Source organism: Pteronotus mesoamericanus, unplaced genomic scaffold (genome assembly GCF_021234165.1).
Source record: "Pteronotus mesoamericanus isolate MK-2021 breed Mesoamerican mustached bat unplaced genomic scaffold, CSHL_Meso_final contig_78, whole genome shotgun sequence".
Lineage (NCBI taxonomy): Eukaryota > Metazoa > Chordata > Mammalia > Chiroptera > Mormoopidae > Pteronotus > Pteronotus mesoamericanus.
In genome coordinates, this window is record NW_026555258.1 from 20,197,325 (window position 1) to 20,221,658 (window position 24,334).

Genomic DNA, 24,334 nt, shown 5'->3' on the forward strand with positions numbered 1-24,334 from the left:
CGGGGAGGCGGGGGGGAGAACAGAGTCCATGTTTTCCGGAACCTCGCTGCTCAGTGTTGTGCCCCCAGCTGCAGCTCCCGCGGCACCGGGGAGCTCATTAGAAATGCAGAATCTCGGGCCCCACCCCAGACCTCCTGAACCAGAATCTGCATTTTTAACAAGCTCCCCAGGTGATTGGTGTGCACATTAAAATTTAGAAGTGCTGCTTAAGCCCTGGCTGGTGTGGCTCAGTGGATTGAGCACCAGCCTGCGAACCAAAGGGTCACCAGTTCGATTCCCAGTCAGGGCACAGGCCTGGGTTGCGGGCCAGGTCCCCAGTGGGGGATGCGCGAGAGGCAACCGCACATTGATGTTTCCCTCCCTCTCTTTCTCCCTCCCTTCCCCGTTCTCTAAAAATAAATAAATAAAGTCTTAAAAAAAAATAGTGCTACTCAAGAGAAGGAAACTGAGGCAGAACAGTTTGCTGCTCTCCTCGCGCTGAGTAGGCACGTGGACCCTGTGTCCCCTCCTACCGCCCCGCCTGCAGCCCTCTGTCGAAGCCTCCTCCACTGTGCTTTTTGAAAGCAATGAGCACCAAAGGGTCACTGTGCCTCCTAAGGAGGTACCAGTTTAGGGCTTTGCTCTTTAAGTGGCCCTTAAGCTGGCAGTTGACTTTTTCTTTCTGCTTGTGGCCCCTTTCCAATAAGGGGGCTTTCATTTCACCCTGTTCTGTTTCTGTGCGCTGTTTCTCTCCATAATGGTTTCTGCCTTTGTTGTGCTTGCAAAGCCTTCCTCCCTTGCAAGGTGGATAAATACTCTCCTTTAGCTGACACCCTCTCATTGTGGGGCTCCACTTTCTAACAGCCCATCCAGAAAACAAAAGATCAGAAGCTTCCTAGTCATTGGGTGACATTAATAAGGGAAGATTGGCTGTCGTAGAGAAATGGCTCCTGTGATTTCCTTAGCCTTATTCGGCAATGTTTCATAACTCACCTTCTGAGCAGCACTTTGTTAGAATCCTACAACCAGCCGCCATGTCATTATAGCAGAGAATGGAAAAACAATGGCGATCATACCGGAGGGAGACCAGGAGAACTCGATCACGGTCTCAGGTGCCTGGGCTCAGAGAGCACCAGCGCTCTCCCCTGGAGGGCTGCGCTATGGTAACCGACGAAACCGCTTCTCCCTCCGTGCAGGCGGACACCTGCATTCCTAAGCTGAACGAAGGGGATCAAATCGTGTTAATCAACGGCCGGGACATCTCAGAACACACCCATGACCAAGTGGTGATGTTCATCAAAGCCAGCCGGGAGTCCCACACCAGGGAGCTGGCCCTGGTGATCCGGAGGAAAGGTAAGGCCCCGCGGGAGGAGACACAGGGGCGCCGCGACAGCCAGGCGGGGCCCGCGTTTGAAAAACCAAGAACGTCCACATAACAACCTGGCTTCTCACTTGAAAAATTTGAAGTTCTGCCCACCGAGCGCACAGCCCCTCACAGCCAATCCTCGGGAGGTAGGCAGCACCCATCACTCTCTGAAGGTACAGGGCGTGACCCCCAAGTCCCCCCAGACCCAGCTCGCCCACTGCAAGCCCCTATCTCTCTTAGCTGCCTGGCCCTGCAGGCGTTTGCATTTCCAACCCTTTCTGGAAGGATCAGGTTATATTTTATTCATGCGCTTTTGGCTTTGTTGGAGAGGCAGTGAGAGGAGGGGGCAGGGGGCCTGGCTGCCTCCCAGGGGGTTTCACTCCGCCTCCTGCCGGTGGACCTTGAGCAAGTCTCTGGCTCAGTTTGTATTTTGGTTTCCTCTAATGTACGGCGAGGATAACAACAGTCCCCACCTCACGGGGTCCTGATGAAGATGAAATGATCCTTATACTGGAAAGCACCTAGAATACTGCCTGGGACATGGTAGGCGTTTGAAGGATGGCTTCTGTTGAACACCGTCACTATTGTTGTTGTAAAACAATAAGCCGGGTCCTTGAATGCCTCTGCCCAGCTTTAAAACACTGAAGGAAAATGCAGTCAGTGTGTGACTGCAAGCCCTGACCTTACCACTCTATCTGGCCTTCACAGGTGAATGCACAGCTTTCCACCCCGCCCCCAGCCCCCCTTCACACACGCACACCTGCCTCTTTCTGTTCACACTAAAACCTACAGTCTACAACTATCCGGTGTCAACAATCCTCCCCACTCCTCGTGAGGCTTTACTGATCCTCCAGTCCCCTGCCGGGATCCCCCCTTCCCCTGCCCCGCCCCCACCAAATCCCAGCACCCTGCTCAGCACTCAGTAGGTATTCAGTTGTGGTAAAGGCTGATGTCTGTGGAACGCCAGTCAAGTGCCCTTGCACTGTGCTAATTACTTTAATAATTATCCTCTTCGGTTCTCATAACACTCTTGTAATATTAGTGTTATTATCCTCAAGTGAGGAGGTGGGGAAACGAAGTCACAGACGGGTTCAGTAAGCTGCCCTGCAGCTGCTGTGTGGCTGGTAAGGCCGCAGGACTATAGGGAATGGAGGAGTCCAGCGACTGGGAGCCGGTCCCGGGCCGCACCACGCGCCTGTGGTGCGCAGCCCCCCGGGAGCCCACGGGAGAGCACTCGGCCTGTCTGAGGTGGCAAAAGGGATGTCCGTAGACTATTGAAGCCACAGGGTCAGTGCCACTGCCCTTCTGTAACTGTAAGGATAATAAGTTTACTTTTTAAATAAACATTTAACTAAAAAATAGGAGCTGATTGAAAGAAAAATAAGTAAACAGCATAGGGAGTAGCTGATATGACAGGAATCACAAAAATAGCAAAAGAGCTGAACTTCTCTGATCAGAGGGGAGAATGTGGCCTTCAGAGTCAGGCCGGCGTGGACCAAATTCCCGTGTCCCACACCCTGACAACTTTGCACAACTTCTTTGCCCTGAGAGTCAGTCTCTGCATCTGTGTAATGAGAATAATGACTCTCGTTCAGCATTGTGAGGATTCAGTCCACCTCTGGAGAAATGTCCACGTTGTTGCTTTCCTCTCCTTTCCTGTTCTCGTGAAGACAGTAGGAGCCAGTGAAGGCTTCTGAGTGGGGGGGCGGCGCCCCCCTCTGGGGGACCCTAGTGTTTCCAGTTTGGGAGATTGGAGAAGAAAGTAACAGTGGATAGAAAGGGGCACGGGAGGCTGGGGAGAAGTGCTGTGCGGTGGCGGGGAAGCGGGGCTCCGAGGTTATTTTTATTCACATGAAGTCTGACGTGAATAGGGGTTTGTACTGAGAGGAAGGGCTGAAGCACCGAAGAAACGTTAGGACTACAGATGTTTACTTGGGAGCCCCCCACCTAAGAGACGGCCCTGAGTGAGAGCTCGACCGAGTGCTGGGGGGCCGGCATGGGCAGCATGCCGGACCTCACTCCAGGGACCAGGAAAGGCCCACTCTGAGGGAGCAGGTGAGAGGGATCCGAGAAAGGGGTGAGGGCATGGGGTGCAGGAACCAGGTCAGAGAGAGCAAAGAGCGAAGATACGTTTTCTTTCAGAACGTCCTTTCCCTTACTTTTTACCTTCGGCAAAAGCCTCTGAGTGCTAAACACCATCACCAACTAACCAGAATTGTATGTCATTTTGTGTAATCAACACACATTGTATCATTCAACGAGAAGTAGTATCTTTGGTGAACATGATTACTGTGTGCTTAATCACTTAATAAGATGTTTTAAACCACCCGCATTCAGGTGTCACAAGTGTAATTTGGGGGGAGGAAACCGATCACCAGAGCTTTGCCACACAGCCAGACGCACCCTTTCTTGCTCACTACAGCCGTCCACGCCTTTGCTGATATCAAATCTGAAGATGAACTGAACCAGCTTTTCCCAGAGGCCATTTTCCCCGTGTGTCCAGAGGGTGCGGACACATTGGAGGGCTCCATGGAACAGCTCAGGAAGGGCCTTGAAAGTGGGACGGTGCTGATCCAGTTCGAGGTAAGAGAGCCCCAGGGCCCACCCGTCTCCTGGGCCCCGGGGCCTCGGTGGGCTGCTCAGGTGCGCCAGATCAGCCCTGGCGTGGGGGCCTGCGCTCCTCGCGGGGCCCTCAGGAGCCCTGAGGAGCTCTGGATGCGCTCTGAGCATCGGCGCGGGGGGGCGGGCCGGAAGGCAGGGGACGCCGACCCTGGCCCATCCCTGCACTCTGCCTCACCCTCTTACTCTGGTAACGTTCGGTAGTCATGGAGAAACGCATCAGAAATCAGGGAGGAGGGACCCTGGAGCGCTGTAGCTGCCAACACAAAAGCTCCAGACGCTCAGCAGTCGAGTAGTGGAGAGGCAGCGTGGGTGAGCACCCACAGGATGATGAAGGAGCCCTGTCCCTGACCCCACCAGGCATGCTGTGTCATTTGCAGCAGTTAGTGTCATCCCATGAGGGTATAGTGACTTCCCTTCTCAAGTCCCCCCCAGAACCATGTGAACACAAATAATAACCAAAGCAGACACTGTCTTCCTTCCCCGGGAGGGACCCCAATCACAGGATGGCAACTGTTGACAAAAAGCACACACAGACTTGACAAGACAAAGCGGAACCAAAGAAGGCTCAGTTTTTCAGTCAGTTTTACTGATCTGATCACTAACAGAATGAAAATAGAATGTGTTTAATCTCCAAATTTTTTTCAAGGTAGGAGAAAGCAGAGCAGTTCTTGCAATAAGAGATAAAGGAGCACAAAGAAGCATGGAACAGGTTGATAAAAGAAAACAGATCACAATTAACACCAACATACACAGTTTAGATTCATAAATTAGGAAGGATGGTTTCAGATCAAGTTCAAGAGCGTAAATCAGCAATCCACTGTTTGTTTATATAAAGGAAAAAGTCACAGAAGGAAAACTAGGCAGTCTATCAAGTGTACGTGACTGCATAGTCATTCAGAAAAGTATGAGAAGTATGAATATTAAACAGGAAGGAATGCAAAGCATAGAGCCTTGAGTGAAAAAGGGTTTATTTTATAATGGTGTAAGGAATAGGATGTAAACAGACTACATTATTAGAGCAATGTGTGTTGAACAACAGTGGAAAGTTAAAACTCACAAGTGAAAGGTGAAGATAATTGGTTTCACTCCCCAGAAAATCAATAGGAAATTTTAAACTTCACAGCCATGGCAGATAATAGAAAAAGTAGGTTCATATCTTGTGGAAATGAAATCAGGATTAAAGAGTGGGAATAATATAATTACTTAGGTAGAATTGGATAGACATATACTAAATTCCTATAAAAAGAGAAAGCCCTTCTTTCTAGTAACCTGCAGGAGGCTATGTAGGCTTAGGATTTTAAAAGAAGAAAATATAGCCGTTGTGTTTTCTGGCCTTGCGTTGCGAAAAGTTCAGAACTGAAATATGCATTTTAAACACTAAAACGGCATAGTTTTAAACACTCTCCAAGACAATCGAAACAGGTACAGAGTATATTCATTTTCTTCTGTTTTTGGTGTTAGAAGGAATGTCGAAGGGGGAAGGCACTGTGCAGTCGTTCCTTTATTCAGGGGCTGTGTAATAGGTGTTCATCGGGTGCCACACCCTGAATCTGGAACACAGTGAAGGAGGGAGAAGGTGGACTTTTGGCTCCAAGAAATTGACAGTCTAATTTTGGGATATTTGAGAGGATGTATCATGAATCCCAGAAAAAGCTGAAGACCAAGATAGGGCAAGTTTCCATTACACGGAATGTCTGTTCTGTAGAAGCTGGAGGTGGGAGGGTCCCAGGAGGCAGTCTGGGGTGAGATGTTCCATTACTAGAGGATGGATGGGACTAAGTGTGGAGGGGGCAGAGGGTATTCTAGGAAGGTCATGACCTAAATGCAGACTATGCTCATAAGGCGTCAGGTAGCAAAGGGAAACGGGGCTACCTGTGGTGAGGAGTACAGCAAGGGGTCCTGGGAGCTGTCTCCAGGTGATGGAAGTCCTCCAGCCCAGAGGGAACTGGCTGTCTTTGAACACACTGTCCACAAGGAGGCGCTGTGAGCCCTCAGTGAGGAATAAGATCGAGCTTGGCCTTAACCTGTGCCCCAGAAAATCCCCTGCACTCAGGATTTCCATATGGGAATCCCACATAAGGTTTCCTTGAACAACACTCACTGGATTTCTTTAAGAAGTTTAAAAATACTTTAAAGAGAAGTACTCACCTGTCCCCCATGTTTTTGAGTAGTATTTCTCAAAGGGTGACACTCAACCGTATGGATATTACCGGAAGAGCTTGTTACACTGGGCCCAGACCGCAGCTCTGGAATCAGCCACGCTAGGAGGGGCCTAGGTGTTCATGCTCTTCACCAGGTCACCGGCAGGTTTTGATGCCCCAGCTGACCCAGAGGATAAGGGGGGCGGGGGCGGGGGGGGGCGGGGTAAAGATCAGACTGGAATCATTCCACTGCTGCTTATCCCAAGTCCTATAATTATTTAGAGCTTATAGTTGGACTATAGCATAAGAAATGGACAACATAGAGATTTTAGGGTTAAATTTCACTTGGGTACACATTTACTTTTTTTTCATTTAGTCAATGTATTTCCTAGAAATTAAGTAGGGCAACCCTCTTTATAAGTAACAGTTGCAGAGTTGCAGAATGCAGAGCAGATAACAGCAGAGCTGCTCCGTGATGGAGCAGGTAGGGTACATGGAGCCCTGCCTCGGTTTCCCCACACTGTCCCAAGGAACCCTAGACTATGAAACAATTTTAACAACCACTTACAGACAGGAGAAGAATGTCCTACACAACTGCTAGAGGAGAATTCCAAAGGAAGCCAGATCAAAGCAGAAACCAAGACAAAGGGAAACCTTTAATGAGCACTTCCTTTGTGCCAAAGGCTTTGTGTGCATCACCTCACAGAAGCCCATTGTACAGATGCAGGGCCAGAGCCAGGGAGGTGACCGTACAGTAAATGGCACGGCCTCCTTGGGACCCAGGCAGGCCAACTCCAGAGCTTGCTCCCTTAACAAGTCTCTAACATTGGCAAACAATAAAATGTGTGTATATGTGAGAATTGCCATTAGACTAGGACAACATGAGAGCTAGAAAAGATCTGAGAGACTATGTAGCCATATGGCGCCAAACAGACTTTAAATCCCGGCTCTACCACTCGCTTCCTACATGGCCTCAGGCTTGTCCCTGAACCTCTGCGGCCTCTTCCTCATCGGTCAGCTGGGCGTCTCATGGGTTGGTTGTACAGGTGAGATGAGATAAATACTTAACACATTGTCTGGCACGTGGGAAGAGCACAATAAAGGGCAACAACTATCATTATTTATAAACAGAGGCTCCAAGAGTCTAAAGAACAGGCCCAGTCGCCAGCAGAAAGTGGGCACGTTGCGTTGGGGTTGGAACCCAGGGGCTCGCCGAGGTTTCGGTTCTCCACGCTCCTCCAGTGCTGTCGGCAGGTGGGCGACTTGGCCGATGGGGCTGTGCCCTGCGCAGGGGCAGGAAGAGGTGGCTGGTTCCGAGCAGGGCCCGCACCCCGCACCCCACCCACTGCACCACACGGAGGGCCTGCCCTGGGGTAGTTGGGTCACGGTGGACCTCCTCCCGCGGTGACAAGCTGGTTTGCAGCACAGCTCGCTTTGAAGCTCATTTTCATTCAGGGGATTTCCCTGTTCCTCCCGTGGCTTTCAATAAACAATTACGAATGTGTTCTAGAAAGCATTTGGCCCCAGCTGTAACAAAATCACACTTAATAATTAGCATTTCTGTAGCACTTGGAATCTGCCAAGCGTGTTTCACATCTGTTGTCTCGGTTGATTGTCACAACAGTTCTGTGGAAACGAGAATAACGGCCAGGCTTATCAGGGTCACTCCTTCACAGATGGGGAAAATGAGGCTCAGAGGCGAAGGGGCCCGCCCGGGCCACACTGGAGTGGGGGGAGCGCGGTTTAGAATCTGGGAGTAGAAATCTAATCCATTGTCAGAACTCACTGTTGCCGGGCAGGACCAGCTCTCACCTGACCTCCAGCAGAGGCCTCCGCTCCGACAGCCACTGTGTTTACCTGCTCGGTGTGAGCGGTGCGGCAGCATTTGTGACTGGCCTCAGACTGCTTGGATGCTCTGTTCCGCCACGGCAGGGCGTTCCTCTGGTCTCAGGTGAAGGAAAAGATCCGGGGTTCGCACAGCTGCAAGTTCATTATCACCTCCAGGACACTCTCTCCCTTTAAGGAACTCATCCTTTCAGTCCCAACTTCATTCCTTCCTGAGAATGACTTGTGGCTCCATCCATCCTTTCTCTGCGTTGCACATTCTATTTAAGCCAGAAGGAGGCTCTTGCTCAGCACACGCCTCCCTGGGTAAAAGCTAAGTGATGGTGCTGACTTGTCATCTAGGCACCAGCTTCCCGGCAAGGACCCTGTGCCCATCCTCATCTGAGGACCAGGTGACTTGCAGCTTCCCTGCCCAATTAAGGCCTCTTTGGAGACTTGTGGGATGTGGCTGATAGAAAATGAGGGACATCTCTGCTCCCTTCCCGGCTGAGGAGTTAGAGCAGGGGCGGCACGACTCCACCCACCAGAGGTCAGGCCAGGCCCAGACGGCCCTGCCTTCCCCCTCCGCGTCTTCCCCTCTCACCCAGACCCGAGCCGTCTCCTTCTCACCTTTTTCCTTAACTCACTCCTACATCACCCATTATAGGAAACATCCGTCTGTGTCAAAGCAGGTGACTCACTGGCTCCTCTGATCATTATGAAAGTTGGTTTGGAAGGACAGAGGTAGTTGAAGCCTTAATGAGGGGTTTAAATCGACACATGTAGACATTAGTTAAGGCAATTGTACCTTTGCAATTAGAACTCATACCTATAAAAAAAGCCATTTAAAAAATATTCCAAAATGTTTTTTCTTTTTTCTTTTTCTTTTTTAAAGAAACTAAAGTGTTATATAATGTGTGTGGATTACAGGGAGCAAACTGTGAGGGCTTTACATTGCAGGTGCCGCCCCAGGTTGTCATTGTTTATCTGTGAAAGGGACCCTGCAAGACGACCTTTGTGTGCCAGCAATGGCAGCCACGTCTAGGACCGTGCACTTAAAGCGGTACTATTGAAGGTCCCAAAATTACTAGCGGCAATGTCAGTTCATTTCAGCAAACCTTTATGGGAAGGTAGGGAGAGGCTCCAAGTCCCCTCTACCCAGGCTGTCCCCTCTAGGGGAGGGGAAGTCCCCAGTGTGGAGAGCTGCTTGTGGGTAGTGAATTACAGTGTCTGCAAATGGCACTTGGGGCCTTCATGAAAAATGAGTTGTCCTTTGCTTAATTACATGACTCCATGCCATGTCTTGTCATGTTTTAATCAAGTTAAGTGGTTTCCACCCTTTGTTTAAAGCAGCCAAGTATCATTATTCCTTAATGCTATGAATTTTCATTAGCACCTACTATGTGCCGGGCACAGTGCTGGCCTTGGGTTTATGGTGGTGATCAAAACAAGATGCCTGCCCTCGTGGAGACTATAGCCCTTGATCCGAGAAGCAGACTATAAATGGGTGTTTTAAAAGTCTTTGCCCTACGGTAGGCTCTGGGTCATTGCTGAGGGCAGGAAAGGGAATCCATTTCTACTGTTTGCTCTCTCTCCATCCCCATTGTCCCTTCGAGTCCCTCCCCCTCTTTATTTCTTTCTTTTCCCTCTTTCTGCCTCCTCCTCGGGTTCTCAGCCTCCAAGAATCCCAGTGGGAAGTCACCGTCATCTCAGCGTACGGCTGACGTAGTGCTGGCTTCCGCTCTGCGGGCCCCGGATGGGGGCCGGTTGGGTGTGCCGAGCCCTCATCCAAGGGACGGGGCTAGATTTCACATCTTTGCTTGGGCCAGGAGTCTGAGGAGATCAGAATCATCTCCTGATGCCCCCTCTCTCATATTACACGACGTTTAGGAAAAAAAAAACAACCCCCAAAACAGCTGTGCCGTCCTGCCCATCCCGCCTGGGCCGCATGCGCCACTCCAGCTCCCGGCAGTTTCCTGTCTTCGGAGGCCAGAGATGGTGACACAGACACCCATCACAGCTTTTAAATAATGTACCTTAGTGTCACCGCTCTGAACTGCACTCTGATGAGAACAAAACCTTTTCAGACATAAAAATTAATAGTTCTTAATGAAACTAAGTGGTCTTCCAGCCCCTGTGGCTGTGCCTCCGTCTCCAGCCTTCCGATGGCTCTCGTCCTCGGGCAGAGTGTACGGGGCACCTACTCTGCCTGCCTCACATTCATCCTGGGATTAAGCGAAGAAAACTGTGTTTTTCCAATGAGTAGTTCTGCCTTGCCTCGGGTTCTGACTACTGTAATAGCCTTTGACTCATTTCCCTCCATCCCTGACCCTTCCAGAAAGACATATCTGTGTTTCTGACACGTCGCTTTGCACTCGGGACCCCTGCCCCAGGGCATCGTTTTCATATACAGCCTGGCCAGCGGGGGTCTACAGAAGCATCGACAAAGTAAAGGCGCTTGAAAACTAGCTCTTAACTCCTTCAGGACAGAAGTGTGCAGATAGGACTGAAGCAGTTCAGTGGAAATGAGATTCAGTGCTAGCTTTAAGGCAGACATCACTGTGAGTGTATTTGCAGAACATCTAAAGGCCCCCCAAAATCTTCGCCCAGTTTTATTCACCTAGCTTTTCGTAAAATTGTTTTATTTTTCAATTTTTTTAAAGATTTTATTTTTAGAGCGGGGGAAGGTAGGGAGAGAGGAAGAGGAACATCCACGTGCAAGAGATGCGTCGATCAATTGCCTCTCATGTGCCCCCACCTGAGGACCTGGCCTGCAACCCAGGCACATGCCCTGGTGGGGAATCAAACCGATGACCTTTTGGTTCACAGGCGGGCACTCAAAATCCACTGAGCCACACCAGCCAGGGCTATTTTTCAATTTTATATATAGATTTTTCTGTAGCTCTTTCTCTCAGTTTAATCATTCAAATGTAAAAAATAATTCGCCTTGTAATAATTCAACTAATTCAGAAATAGCCAAAGTAAAATTAATAGTCTTCTCCCCCTATTTCTATTAGCTTCTTTCTCTGTTACAATTTACAAATAATTCGATAGGTATCCTTCCATACTTGTTCCAATGCCCATGCAAACATATTTTATACATGTATATTTATATAACTGAGCACACATTTATATTATACACACTATTTATATACCAGTATGGGGTCACTAATGTATGTATTATTCTGTAATTTGAATTTTTTACTTAAAAATGGATGCATGGAGATCCTTCCAAATGTATGCTTTCAGTCTTTTTTTATTACTTGCATATAATTTTGTGGTATGACTGTACCATAGTGTAAGTCAATGCTCCTCTCTATTGGGGACTATTCACATTGTTCTGCTAATAAAAAGTTTGCTACAGATAAATTTCTTTGATATATATCTTTATGCATTTCCATCAGATGAAGCCCAGGGTGTGCACATGTAAAAAGTTTTTTAACACTGCTATAGTAATTTTTTATTTTTAGTATTCTACAATCTTATCAACAGATCATTATACTCCTGAGATATTTATTTATATACTTACTGTAATTAAAGCCTTTTGCTAGATTAAAGCCTTTTCTGCTAGACCATCTCAAGTTGATTACATTTACATATTTGTTATTTGAAAAAAAATTCTTTTTACCTCCAGTTTAGCTTTACTGATTATATTTGCTTAATTAGATTTCACTTCTGTGCAGCTAGTCAGAACAGTAGTGTTATTTAGGGGAATTTGATTCCTATAATCTCCTCCTTTCAGAATCAAACCAAAATTTCCAATAAATCCTGATTTCGTTTCTAGAATGAGCCCAGAGAGTCCATTAGATTTGCAGATAGTTAAGAAGTTGTCCAGTGGCTACTTGATTATTATGAACTGAAATGATAAAGATCAGTAACTGAGCTCGTGGGAGAGATGGGATACGAAACATTTGGTAAACGTATAAGACATGACACAATTATCATTACCCAAAATCTCTATGCTAATTCTCTCCTGGTGTTTTCTTTGCAACTTGTTTGTTTAATAATAATTTTTTAAAAACTAATAAGACAAAAACCAACAGAGCCCAGTTTACAAAAAAAATAAAATTTGAAGAAACATAAAGGGCAAAATAATGTTCAGCTTCCCTGTTCAAATTGCAAACACATTTTTAGTTGATGATATTGGCCACAATCTGGTAAACTAACCATTCTCATATGCCCCTTTAGGGCAGCTTCGTTGTATTTATCAAAGTCCTTCAAAATATGCTTTGATGCAATAATTCTGTTTTGGGGAATTTATAAGAGTAAAAAATATGGAAAACAGCCTAATCAAAAAAATAGGATAAAAGTTCAAATAAATTATGAGAAACTGTACATTATTGATAGAGTAAACATCATGGATATAGAGAATACTTAGACTATTTAACAACACAGGGAACTAGACACTATATAATGGCAGGCTTCAAAATTATACTAGTATTTCCCAGAACACTTCTTATGAGATGAGAGATTCTCCATGGCCACATTAGCTTGAGAAATGCTTAGCTAATCCTAACTGAATAAGCTTAGGCACTGCAGGACTTGTCTTGGAGGATGGTAGTACATAAGATGGGTATAATATTTCCCAAACTTCTTTAACCTTGAAACTTTTTTTAAGGAGTCCCTATTAGCTTCTTTTGGAATACTTGGGTTCCTTAGAACATAGTATGGAATATACTATAGTATGGCACACACTGTACTATGGATAATACATAGTTCAGTCTACAGTTTTTGTTTTTAAAAACCTATGTATTACATGTCTGCATATATGCAGAAAAATACAAACTGGAGAAAATATATGAAAAGGGCCATCGTGGGGTTATGAAATTACTGGTAATTTCCTTTTTACACTAGTCTGAATTTCCCCAATTTTCTGAGGGAAAAAACCCCACTGCTTCCAACATTGAAAAGATTCGTGTTGTTTTTTAAATTCCCATAAAGTTAATAAAAACCACCAGTGAGTAGCGTTTCATTTTTGAGTTCAAAGTGAGAGAAACAGTTGCGTAGAAAAGAAAACTGGAAGGGAGGGGAGGAAACGGGGAGGGAGGGACGTGTCTGTGGCCTTGGTGGTGGCGGTTTCCCTGGCGGCGCTGCTTGCTCATCCCCAAGCTCGTTGAGTTTTGTACAGTCAGTATGGGCCACTTTTTATGTCCATCATATCAATAAAGCGGTCTGAAGAAAAAAAAGCTCAAGCACTGAAGTTGGATCTGAGTTCAGCCTCTGGTTTGTGATCTAAGCATTTAATCTCTGCCTCTTCACTTGCAAAATAAGGATACTATTAATATCTCTCACAGAGCTATTGTCAAAATCACATCAGGTGCTGTGCAAGTGTGCTAATATGTGCTTGTAGACAGGCAGAGACTGTTTCAGTTGAATTTTTTGCTGGCAATTGCATGCACAGGGGAATACCTCTTTATATGAAGTTTACTGTATGGGAATAAATGTTTTTACTATGGAAATATACTTGTGAAATAATGAATGAAATGCTCGTTTTAAGCAAAAAAAAAAATACATGGTTCACTTCACTGAATTGGAGGGAAATGATTTTAGACTAATGTAAATGATTTCCATTTACTTTTGAGTCATAATTTTTTTTCTTTACTTGCTTTTAGCATTTGTCAAATAATTGTCATAAAGATGAGGTTTTACTTACTGTGATCCATTATGTGTGATTCAGACAAAAAAGACTTTTTTCCCCTCGAAGATCCGCATGCTAAAAAAAAATAACTGAAAAACTTAGCTTCGCATGGGATTGTAGAATTTCTTATTGGGAAGATTTTCCTTTTAATATATAACACAAAATCACTTTGAAATGTTAATATTTTGGTGCCATGAATGATAAACTTTTCCTGTTAAAGTATGTTTTCACACTCCCTTCATAGCTGATCTTTCTGCAAAGACCTTTTACTTCTCCATTTGTCATATAGCAACTCTACAGAAAGAAGCCCGGTTTGGCCATCACGTTTGCAAAGCTGCCTCAGAATTTGGACAAAAACCGCTATAAAGATGTGTTGCCTTGTGAGTATCCGGCATGAATGCCTCCTCCCCCCTCACACACTGAGATAATGTTTCCCTTTTTAAAACAGATTGTCTGGTATTCTGGAACGACTTTCAGTGTGTCTGTAAACACCACCGTCTTTATTGCAGCCACCGCAGACTCAGAACAGTTGGGGAATAGTGTTTATGCTCATGAGGCGAGAGCTGCAGATGGGGCCGGGAACTGAACGCTTGTTTACTTGGTATGATAAAAATAACGCTCGGAATAATCGGAAAATTTTTCTTCTCCCCGACAGATGACACCACCCGGGTATTATTGCAGGGAAATGAAGATTATATTAATGCAAGTTACGTGAACGTAAGTGTGGACTCTGGGTAATAGGAAAGAGCACATTAATCATTGTAACAAGCATGTCGTGGGCATGTGTGGTGCTTTGCAGTCGACAGAGTGCTTTCCTGTTTGCTCCCTTATTTCAGCGCAGCAGCCATTGAGGGAAGGCAAGAATAGTCTCATTTTACAGAGGACAAAACTGAGGTTCAGAGAGAGTAAATAGTTTGAAAAGTCACAAAGCCAAAGGAAGGTGAGACCAAAACTCAGATTCTATGTCTCTGACTCCATCGTCCACATGGCTCCTATCCTCCCCTGCTGGCATTCAGGTGTTTTGGTTTGGATTTGGTATTTTTGCCAGTGCCATGTTTGTAACTTTGTTTCCCCATGTGTTATTAACTGTATCTCCCATCTAAAATAAGAAAAATAAAAACACCTCTGTGCATATAACCCAGAAAGAAAAGGTAAAACATTTCATAAGTGGGAAAAGCATTCGTTTCACTCTGAAAATACATCTTGGGCAGCTTAGTGGACCTCTCTGAACCTCAGTTTCTTCATCTATTCCAAAGCACACGTTTTTTTATCAAGGGACAGATAGTAAATATTTTGGTCTTTGTAAGCCAAGAGGCAAAATTGAGGACATTACTTAAGTACTTACACAACCATTTAATCTGCAACTATGTAAAAATGTAAAATACCACTCTAAGTGTGTAACAGATTTGGTCCTCAGGCCATAGGTTGCCAACTTGTGATCTAAATGAACAGATTTCTCAAATTAAGTTCTCAATTTATAGAAAAATATCAAGAACTTCCCTAATAAAAAAGGGTCTGATCAGTGAGCCCACTGACTCCATAATGTCTGTGGGCTCCATGGACTCACTGACCTTCACTTTGAGATTCCTGATGGCTTAGGGTCATCAGAAAGGGTGGGGACAACTTGACTAGGGGTGGTGAACACACAATGTATGGATGATGTATTATAGAATTGCATGCCTGAAACCTATACAATTGTATTAGCCAGCATCACCCCAATAAATTCAAATAAAAAATTAAAAAGAAAAAAAATGGTGGGGGCAGTAAGACCACACAGCCCCGATCTCTTTGAGTGATGGGGGTGGGGGTGGTGAGCCCTGAGCCCAGGGCTGGGGAAGCAAACCGAAGCATGAATTAGGTGCCTCCGTTTCCCTTCCCACTTAAGAATGACTGAATTGCGCTCGGCGGGTTCTGAGTGTTCTCTCATAGAAGAGGAACGCAGAGCAGGATGGGAAAAAGACACGGAATAGCTGAAAGATTTTAACATTCATCAGCTCAGGTGGTAACTAGGAGCTGATGGATGCGTTCATTAACTTGATTGTGGTAATCATTTCACAATGTATATGTGTACGAAACCATCATGTTACTCATCTTAAATATATACACTTGTATTTGTAAAGCAAGGGGCAGGAGTGAGGGGAAATTGATCACATCATGACACAAGCATTGGCAGCCATTCAGAGAACGAAGTGCAACAGTGGGTGGTGGGATCAGCCTGTGTAGTTTAGGACTTTGGGGAGCTTTAGTTTATTTTTTTTCACATTCAATATTAGTTTCAGGCATACAACATAGTAGTTAAGACAATCATAGACTTTGTAAAGTGTTCCCCTGATATTTCCAGCAGTACCTGCCCGCCACCATACATAGTTACTGCAATATTATTGACTGTATCCCCTGTGCTGTGCTTTACATCCTCGTGACCCCTCTGTGACCCCAGTCTGTATCCCCCTTCCCATCTTTCACCCAGTCCTCCACCCCCCGTTCCCATCTGGTGGCCGTCAGTCTGAAAATACAGACACCCAGCATCGAGTGTATTTTAGATAGAGCAGTGAAGGTTATTTAAATCCTTCTGATACTTTGTAGGTACATTTCTAATTATTGCCTACCAGGTAGTACAGTTTTATCTTAAATATCTAATGCTAGCACTTTTGTCAAATATCTTTCAAGGATTTTTAAAAATAGCTTTTTTAAGAATTCTTCTTACTGGCCGTGAATTGATAGAGACATTATCCTGGTGTGATGTCAGCTACCAGCTAGAAGGGTTTAAGATCCAGCTCCCTGTCCACCTTGTGTCAGTGACAGATTCTAATGCTTAACAATCTCTTGCCAGATGGAAATTCCTGCTGCTAACCTTGTGAACAAGTACATTGCCACTCAGGGACCCCTGCCACATACCTGTGCACAGTTCTGGCAAGTTGTCTGGGATCAGAAGTTATCACTCATCGTCATGTTGACGACTCTCACGGAGCGAGGGCGGGTAAGTGGCTTGATTACCAATTCAAATATGTGTGTGTCACACTGTGTTCTGTGGAACATGAATCTCGGAGCTGAAAAAGGGTCTTAAACATCGCCCAGTCTGGCCTCTGCAGGACCCGTAAGCTTTCTGTAAGGAGCTCCTGAGGGACTTCTCTGATGATGGAGAGCTCAGCACTCGGTCTACCAACACCCTGGCCTTCCCCAAGCCAGAGAGTGACTGGACAGCCCCTCCCGCTCCTGGTTCCTATCCATTGTTAGCAGCCCCCCTCCCTCACCTCACCTGACGTGCCCAGAACCCCTGCATGGCCGTGGCCTCACCCACCCAGCGCAAGTGCTGGTCCTGAGGAGAGCAGTGTGGGTGCCAGGTCCACAGTGTGGGTGCCAGGTCCATAGTGTGGGTGCCAGGTCCATAGTGTGCCAAAATGTAGGAGAAATGAGAGCCTCTATCTACCTCTGCTTGTGTTGCAGCAAAACCCATTGCAAAAGTGGGCAAGAGGGGCTTAGTTAGGAGAGCGGTGGGCACCATACTGTGCTTAGCAGGGCATGCCATGCATTTTCCACAGGAACAGACGACTGATTATATAACAGAAGTCAGCATGCCAGGGATACCTGTATCATGAGTACTCTGCCTCAAGCCTGCATCTGGATAGCGTCATTATGAAACATTTATTCAGTAACACATTCCAAAATCAAATATAAATTAATTTTGAGCCACCTGCTTTGAACGATCCTCACGCCACTTCCTCCTAGGCCTTTCCTCAGTATCCAGCTCAGAATGCCAAACTGATCCACGCTGAAAGTCAATACACAGGATTGGGATGGAGAGTGTATTTGAGGAGACCAGTCTGCCCTCTTACCCGAAAGAGCAGAATAACTCCTGCTAAAGTATAGAGCCCCATAGGCTCCCAAGGGCCTTAGCATGTGGTGGCTCAGGCAGAGCGCCCTGCCCCTGGTAAAACACTCAAGTGGGTGTTCAGCTCCAATATTTTAAAAATTCCTCCTCACAACGAGCTGAAATCCATGTTGCTTTGAACCTTACCCCACCTGCTCTGCTCACCTGGAGGACCCAGAACGCGCCCTCCCTCCTCCTGTGCAGTGCTCTTTCAGGAATAAGAAAATAATCTTAGACCAGTGAAAGGTTACAGGGTCAGCGTCCATTAGCCTTGCATCAGTGGACGTTTGCTGGTCTTTGTCTCAGTGTTGCTATGGAGCCAGTTTCCCCATTTGGTGCTCATGCCCTGGACCCTGGAAACCTCCATGCAGCACTCTGGCGAGGCTCAGCAACGGACCATCCGAGTTCTAAACGTGCCTCCCCTTGAGCAAGCTGCCTAACCTCTCTGACCGTCAGCCTCCCTGAGCGGGAAACAGAGATGATAATAGTGCTCACTGTGGAAGGTTCGTGAAGACTGAGACAATATATAAGAAGCTGAGAGAACTGCATGTCACAAATGCCCAGCAAAAGTATTGGCGGTGTGTGCATGTGTGTGCGACCGTCGTTGTCATTATCATCATCCCTGGTAGGATGGAGCCATCCGATCTGGCCTTCAGAGTGCTCTTTGGGGCTCTCCTTCTGTCATTCTTTGTGTTGGCTCTCACTCTTAGCTTCTTGTCACAGTCTTGATTAGAGTCCCTTCTCTTCACGTAAATCCCTGTTAAAAGCTGTGGAAGCCCTCAAGAGGCTGTAGAGAGCTGTGAGTCAGCGGCGCGGAGGGCGCTCTTCGAGGCGCCATTGCTCCATCCTCCCCACGGCCCGTAACTGCCGGAGAGTTGGCAGAGATCACAAGGCGATGGGTCCACGGCACCCCCCGAGCTTGTCTGGAAGTCTCGTTTTTGTCTCTTTTTAATGTTTGCTTATGTTTTGTTTTATGTGATTTTTTTCCGATCTTGTTTTGATTAGGACGTGAAGTTCCAGGGACATATTTTTGTCTGGAGCACGTGCAGCCATCGTGTTCTATGGCGTGTGGGGTAGGAAGGCAGACTCAGGGCCATGCGTCCTGAATTCAAACCTCAGCTCCACTTCCTCCTCCCTGTGTGAGTGAGGAAAGCTGCAAAACCTCCATGTAACATGGAACAGTGATTCCACCCAGCTTGTGGAATTGTGGGGGAGCTGAATGAGTTAATACAGCTAGCCTTCTTGAGAGAGTGCTTGGTATACAATAAATATCACAGAAATGTTAGCATCGGTAGTATTTGGAGTACCACCTTAACAGTTACTGCTGGGACTAGACTACATATATTTTATTGTAGTATTAGTTTTCTTTAAATTGACTCACTTTTTTTTTTTTTTTTTTTTGCTTTAATAACTTTCCTTTGGAAGATAGATTGTTTTTTAATTTTTTTATTTAAGTCTAGTTGGTCTACAGTCTCATATGGGTTATTACTAGTTTCAGGTATACAATATAGTAATTTGACATTTTTAAACCTTTATAACATGATCACCCCACTCATTCTAGTAATTATCTGTCACCATGTAAACTTACCACAATAGTATTGACTATATTTCCCTTCGCAAAAAAGATACGTCAGTATCACTAGCCATAAGTAAAAGGTATGTCTAAAAATACAAAGATCACGCAACAGTGCTATTAAGTCCTAAGTAGATACTCTTGCCTTGCGGGCTCTGCACCTGAGGCAGCTTGTTTGCTCCCTCATGCACACGCATCTCTCCCTCCCTCCTTCTTTAAAAAAGAGGTCAAGTTTTAAGGAGGTAATGTTAAAGCCACCCCCGGACCTGAGCTGAGACTCTCCATGGCACACGTGAAAAAAGTCATCCCGCCATGTGGCTCTGGGGTGTTGAGCGCAGATCGGGTCCCCTCCTGATGGACCACCAGGCATCCCGTTCTTTGCAGGCCCTGATCCGGGGCCACTCTGGTATTTCATAGATGACAGACGTCAAGTTTATTGCCTTGTCCTTTCCCAGGTCTATCAGTCTCCCCACTGAAACGCTCTGCTGTATTTGCCTGCCTGTTGCGTTACTTCTGGGTGGCTAGATGCTCCAGGTTTTCTCGGCAGCTGTCCATGGAGGTGCCACTCTCCTATCTCATGAGGCCTTTCAGTTCATGATGCAGTTTCACAGAGCCAACACCCGAGCCCCTGCAGAGCGCTGGGCGCCATCTCAGCTGTGGCGGCCTTCTCTTTCCCTTTTGAAGTTGGCCTTCCCTTCCTGGCTGTAAGGCCATCCTCCGCAGAGAAAGCGGGAGCTCCGGCAGGCATGGCCAGCCGCAGACATCTGCCCCGGATCACACTCCCTCCTCCTCTCCCCTGTTCTGCCTGTTCCAGCTCAGCAGAAAAGGCCCTTTCTTCCATCCAGGAGGCCTCACTTCCTCCCGCAGCTCTCGCAGGTCCTGTCCCTCCTGCTCTGTCCTGATTACATCCCTGCCCCCCCCCCCCTTTTTGTCAGTGGCCATTCTGAACCTGAGCTCCTCTGGTCTCCTAGTGAGCCAGCAGGTTTCTTTGTTTCCCAGCCCTTTCTAACTGAAGCCATTCCGGCCGCTTCTCCCATGGGTCATAACATTCCCTTCCCAGTCTCCGGCCCTGGGACCGTACCGGTCGTGTTTATCGATTGTTAGAAACCTGTTCCTGTAAAACGAGGATGCGTGTTTCCTCCGTCTCCCATTACAAGCTCTCAGATGATCGGAGCCCTTCTCCCTGAGGTCCCTCATCGGGTCCTCGCCAGCACCCAGCGGTTGGTTCTTCCTGGTGTCAGGAGTCGGTCGCTGCAGGACAGGTGACATTTTCGGCAAGTCCCATTTTTCTCCACATTATGCAGTTAGCAGCGTGGAGCTCCCCCGCAGGCATGCGGCTGGCCGGGGCCCCCATCGCGTCCGCCCGTATGGAGGGCCCCTCCAAAGCCGGGCTTCCCACCATGGTCTGGGAGATGCTCCCACTGCAGGCTTGTTGTGACTTCTCCCTTTTTTCTTTTCTACCCCAAATGTTTTTTTTATCATGTTCTTCCTTCAGGTTCATGATTTCCTCATAAAGGAAGTAGAACTGTAGAGTATAGTTTTTCAACTGAAAAAGTCATTTTTCCCTCACCTTCCATCAAGGATATTTCTTACAGGGGGAAAATGATTTTTTTACATCTATATGTATCATCTGATACCAATTGATTCCATCTCTGAGCTTCAGTGTACTCATATGCAAAATAGAGCCAGTAATAGGGTTGTTTTGAGCTCTGGCTGGTGTGGCTCATGGGTTGAGCGCCAGCCTGCGAACCGAAAGGTCCTGGTTTGATTCCTGGTCAGGGCACAGGCCTGGGCTGTGGGCCAGCTCCCTGGTTGGGGCATGCGAGAGGCAGCCGGTGTTTCTGGCACACATCTGCGTTTCTCTTCCTCTCTTTCTCCCTCCCTTCCCCTCTCTCTAAAAACAACTAAATAAAATCTTTTTAAAAATGTCCTTAAAAAGCACTGTTTAGTGGTTACGTATACTGCCCAAAACATAGTAGGCTTAAGCATCATCCCTCCCCACAGCAACTGCATTAATGTGGAAACTGCAAGGCAAAGAAGTGAAGTTAACTCGGTCATAATCCCACAGTTAGTTACTGGAACTTGTCAACCAGGATTGAAGCCCAGGATTTCCACAGACTTCTCCCTCTTCCTATTACACCCCCAGTGCTTTCAGATGCAAATAGACCTAAGATCTAATTTTGATGCAAGTGGTAAAAGGAAAGGCCAGTTCTGGTCAGATTCACTGGGAGTCTCTAGAAACAGACACGTTTGTGGCTCTGCCTTGCGTGGGCCGATCAGTTCAAAAGACAGCTTCCCATCAGCTCTCCTGTGGGCAGGACCCTTGGGAGCCTGCAGCAGAGCCCTACACCCACCTTGCCAAAGAGGAGGCGTATGTAGGTGATGGGTGTTGGCTCGCCCTTGGGCTCTGCACACAGAAGCCCCTTCGTGTCTAAGCAAAGCCAGGAGATGGCTGCTGACCAAATACCCAGGCTTCGTACCCAGGTTTACAGGTAAACTCTTTGCTCTGACTTTCCAGCAGCGTGCTTTAATTTCAAATTATTAAATTCAAACTGTGACATTTAAAAATGAGAATAGAAAAGCTGTTTCCAGACCAATTATGTGCAGTCATTGGTACATACCCTTTTCCAGCTGTATGCAAATGTAATGTTTACATTTGATGCAACTGTAGGCTTGGAGAGAAAGAATTTTTTTTTTTTGAGTGAATCAAAATTTGACAGGACTGTGAGGAGATGGACAGGTTGGCCCTGAATTTAGCTTCAAAGCCGGAAGTGAGAGTATGCTCTCTGTGGGACAAGCTTCAGGGTTTGGAGGGGGGAATAGAAAGTGGGGAGGGCGGTGGGACCTGCCAGCCTGCGGGTTAGCCACAGAAGCCCGAGACCGCAGTCCTGCTGAGCCTGGGGTTTTCTCGTCTGTTGTCTGGGAGTATCAGCTTCACAAGAGTCCTCTGTGAAAGCATTTGCAGGCCTAGGAGCTGCTGCTCAAATGCAAAAGGATGTTCGTCTCAGCTTAGGAATTTCTGTCATCTGGATTTGTGTGAAATCTCTCACCATCCTTACTCAGGTTGACGTGGGGCCCATAATACCAGTGGTAATAGTGGGCACCATTGACTTCACCCTTCCCCCATAGTGAGCCTGGCCCTGCACACTGATACCTCTGGCCTCTGTCACTGTCTGTGAGGCAGGCGCTGTCCCCATCTTTTGGGTGAATATGGAATTCAGAGCAGTTAGGTAGCAGGTTCAAAGTCATGCGGCTAACTCCTACAGAGTTCTGTCTGACTCGCAAACGTGCGCTCTGAACCACTGTGCCTTGAGGCCTTTACCTCTGGGGGAGGGTGGGGAAGGAGGGTTGAGGCAGAAAGGGGGTGTTGAGAGCAGAGGAAGGGGCCTGAGGGACTGGAGTGGCTTGACTGGGCGTGGAGGGTGTGAGGTGGAGCAGTCCCTTCTAGGTCAAGGCCTCACGTCTGAGTCCCTGGCGATAAAGAAGGTAAGTCTTGGTACTGATCCTCTAGCTTCCGGCCCCAGACTGGTTTGTGAGCCGTGGCCCGGCTCCTGGGAGACCGACCCCCAGCCCACTCTCTGTAAGAGGAAGGTGTGTTCCTCTGTCCCCTCGGAACAGACACAGAGCAAGTCGGCCTTGCGTGAGAGTCTTTTCTCCCAGCAGGAGGACCTGGTGTGAGCGAGAGGGCTCCGGTCGAATGCCCGGCCCATCTGTCCAGTTAACTGCTCGTGTGCCCCAACCCACAGCGAAGGTTAACTCACGCCCGGTGGTTCCCTTGCAGACCAAGTGTCACCAGTACTGGCCCGATCCCCCTGATGTCGCAGAACACGGCAGCTTTCACATCCGCTGTCAGTCGGAGGACTGCACCATTGCCTACGTGTTCCGCGAAATGCTGGTCACCAACACCGAGGTAAGCGGTGCCCTGGCGGTGAGTGGTCTGGGAAGGGTGCCGTTTAGAGGGAGGCGCTCGGTCAGCATCCTCTGTGTTCCCTGCAGCTGTTGTTCCCAGTCTGCTCCATGTTTTCACTTGGTGAGCATTTCAGTAAAAGCAGAACTCGTGTTCACAACAGCACTATTCACAGTAGCCATGGTGGAAACGGCCCGTGTCTGTGGACGGACGAACGGATAAACTAAATGGGATATAGTCCTACGATGGAATGACATTTGGCCTTAAAAGGGAGGAAAATTCTGACACTTGCTACAACATGGGCGTACCTTGAGGACATTATACTAAGTGAAATAAGCCAGACACTAAAGGACAAAAACAAATACTGTATGATTCCACTTACATGAAGTACCTGGAGTAGTCAAATTCATAGAGACAAAAAGAATGGTGGTTGCCCGGGCCTTGGAGAGGAGAGAATGAGGAATTCATGTTTAATAGGTAAATAGTGGTGATGGATGTACATTGTGAACGTGCTTAAAACCACTGAAATGTACACTTAATTATGGTAAACTTCATGTAATGTAAATTTTGCCCATTACCAAAAAAAAAAGAAAAAAAAAAAAAAAAGGAAAGAAAGGAAAAAGAGTTACAGTGTGTGGCCCTAATGGCAAATACTGTAGCAGCAAACGGAAGGAGCTCCCTGTGGGCAGAAGTGGAGAAGCAGCCCATCGGGAGGCGGCCTGCGCTGAGCTTAGAGAGTAGGTGTGGGAGAGGAGCGCGGAGGGCGGGTGGGGGTTGGCAGGGGCCCCGGCAGGGCTGTGCACGGTGGGCTGAAGAGGGTCAAGTGACGACAGAAGCATCCTGGCTGGAGGCTGGAGCGGGGCCGGGTTTTCCTGCCCACCCTCTGGATTGCCTGAGTCCGGTCTGCGTCTCCCACAGACCGGAGAAGAGCACACTGTGACCCACCTCCAGTATGTCGCGTGGCCTGACCACGGCGTGCCCGATGACTCCTCAGACTTTCTGGAATTTGTAAACTACGTGAGGTCCCTGAGAGTGGACACAGAGCCCGTCTTGGTGCACTGCAGGTACTGTGGCTTGCTGGGTTGGGTTGTTCGTGTGTTTCTTTGTTTTATCCCCATTCCTTGGGAAAGGCCTGGAGAAAGTTGGCAGACGTCACACCTGCCTGGATCCCACAGGAAGAGACAATGCTTTCGCAAAGCTCAATTTCTTTACCTGTGACAAAAGGTTTAGAGCTTTATGAAAGCGTGAACTTCTGAGTGCAGTCTCAAGTTGAGGAGGAAAGTCCCTCCCTCATCTTCCACCTCTTCTGAGGCATTCTGAGGAAACGGACCTTCACGAACGATGTAAATAAAACAGGGGGTGGAGTTTGCACTAAAGGTGGGTTTCTCTCAGAGTTTTAAGGCCCCAGCCTCAGAC

The 24,334-nt window shown here is 47.3% G+C and overlaps 1 protein-coding gene across 6 annotated transcripts in view; it reads left to right on the forward strand.

Moving 5' to 3' along the window:
- PTPN3 (protein tyrosine phosphatase non-receptor type 3) overlaps window positions 1-24,334 on the forward strand; it is a 103,741-nt gene that overhangs the window by 73,676 nt on the left and 5,731 nt on the right. For all 6 annotated transcript variants that reach the window (XM_054584547.1, XM_054584546.1, XM_054584548.1 and 3 more), the window contains 7 exons: window positions 1,176-1,332; window positions 3,768-3,928; window positions 13,860-13,950; window positions 14,226-14,287; window positions 16,401-16,547; window positions 22,793-22,921; window positions 23,837-23,982. In XM_054584547.1, the coding sequence (XP_054440522.1) occupies window positions 1,176-1,332; window positions 3,768-3,928; window positions 13,860-13,950; window positions 14,226-14,287; window positions 16,401-16,547; window positions 22,793-22,921; window positions 23,837-23,982 (893 nt within the window). The remainder of the gene's footprint in view (window positions 1-1,175; window positions 1,333-3,767; window positions 3,929-13,859; window positions 13,951-14,225; window positions 14,288-16,400; window positions 16,548-22,792; window positions 22,922-23,836; window positions 23,983-24,334) is intronic.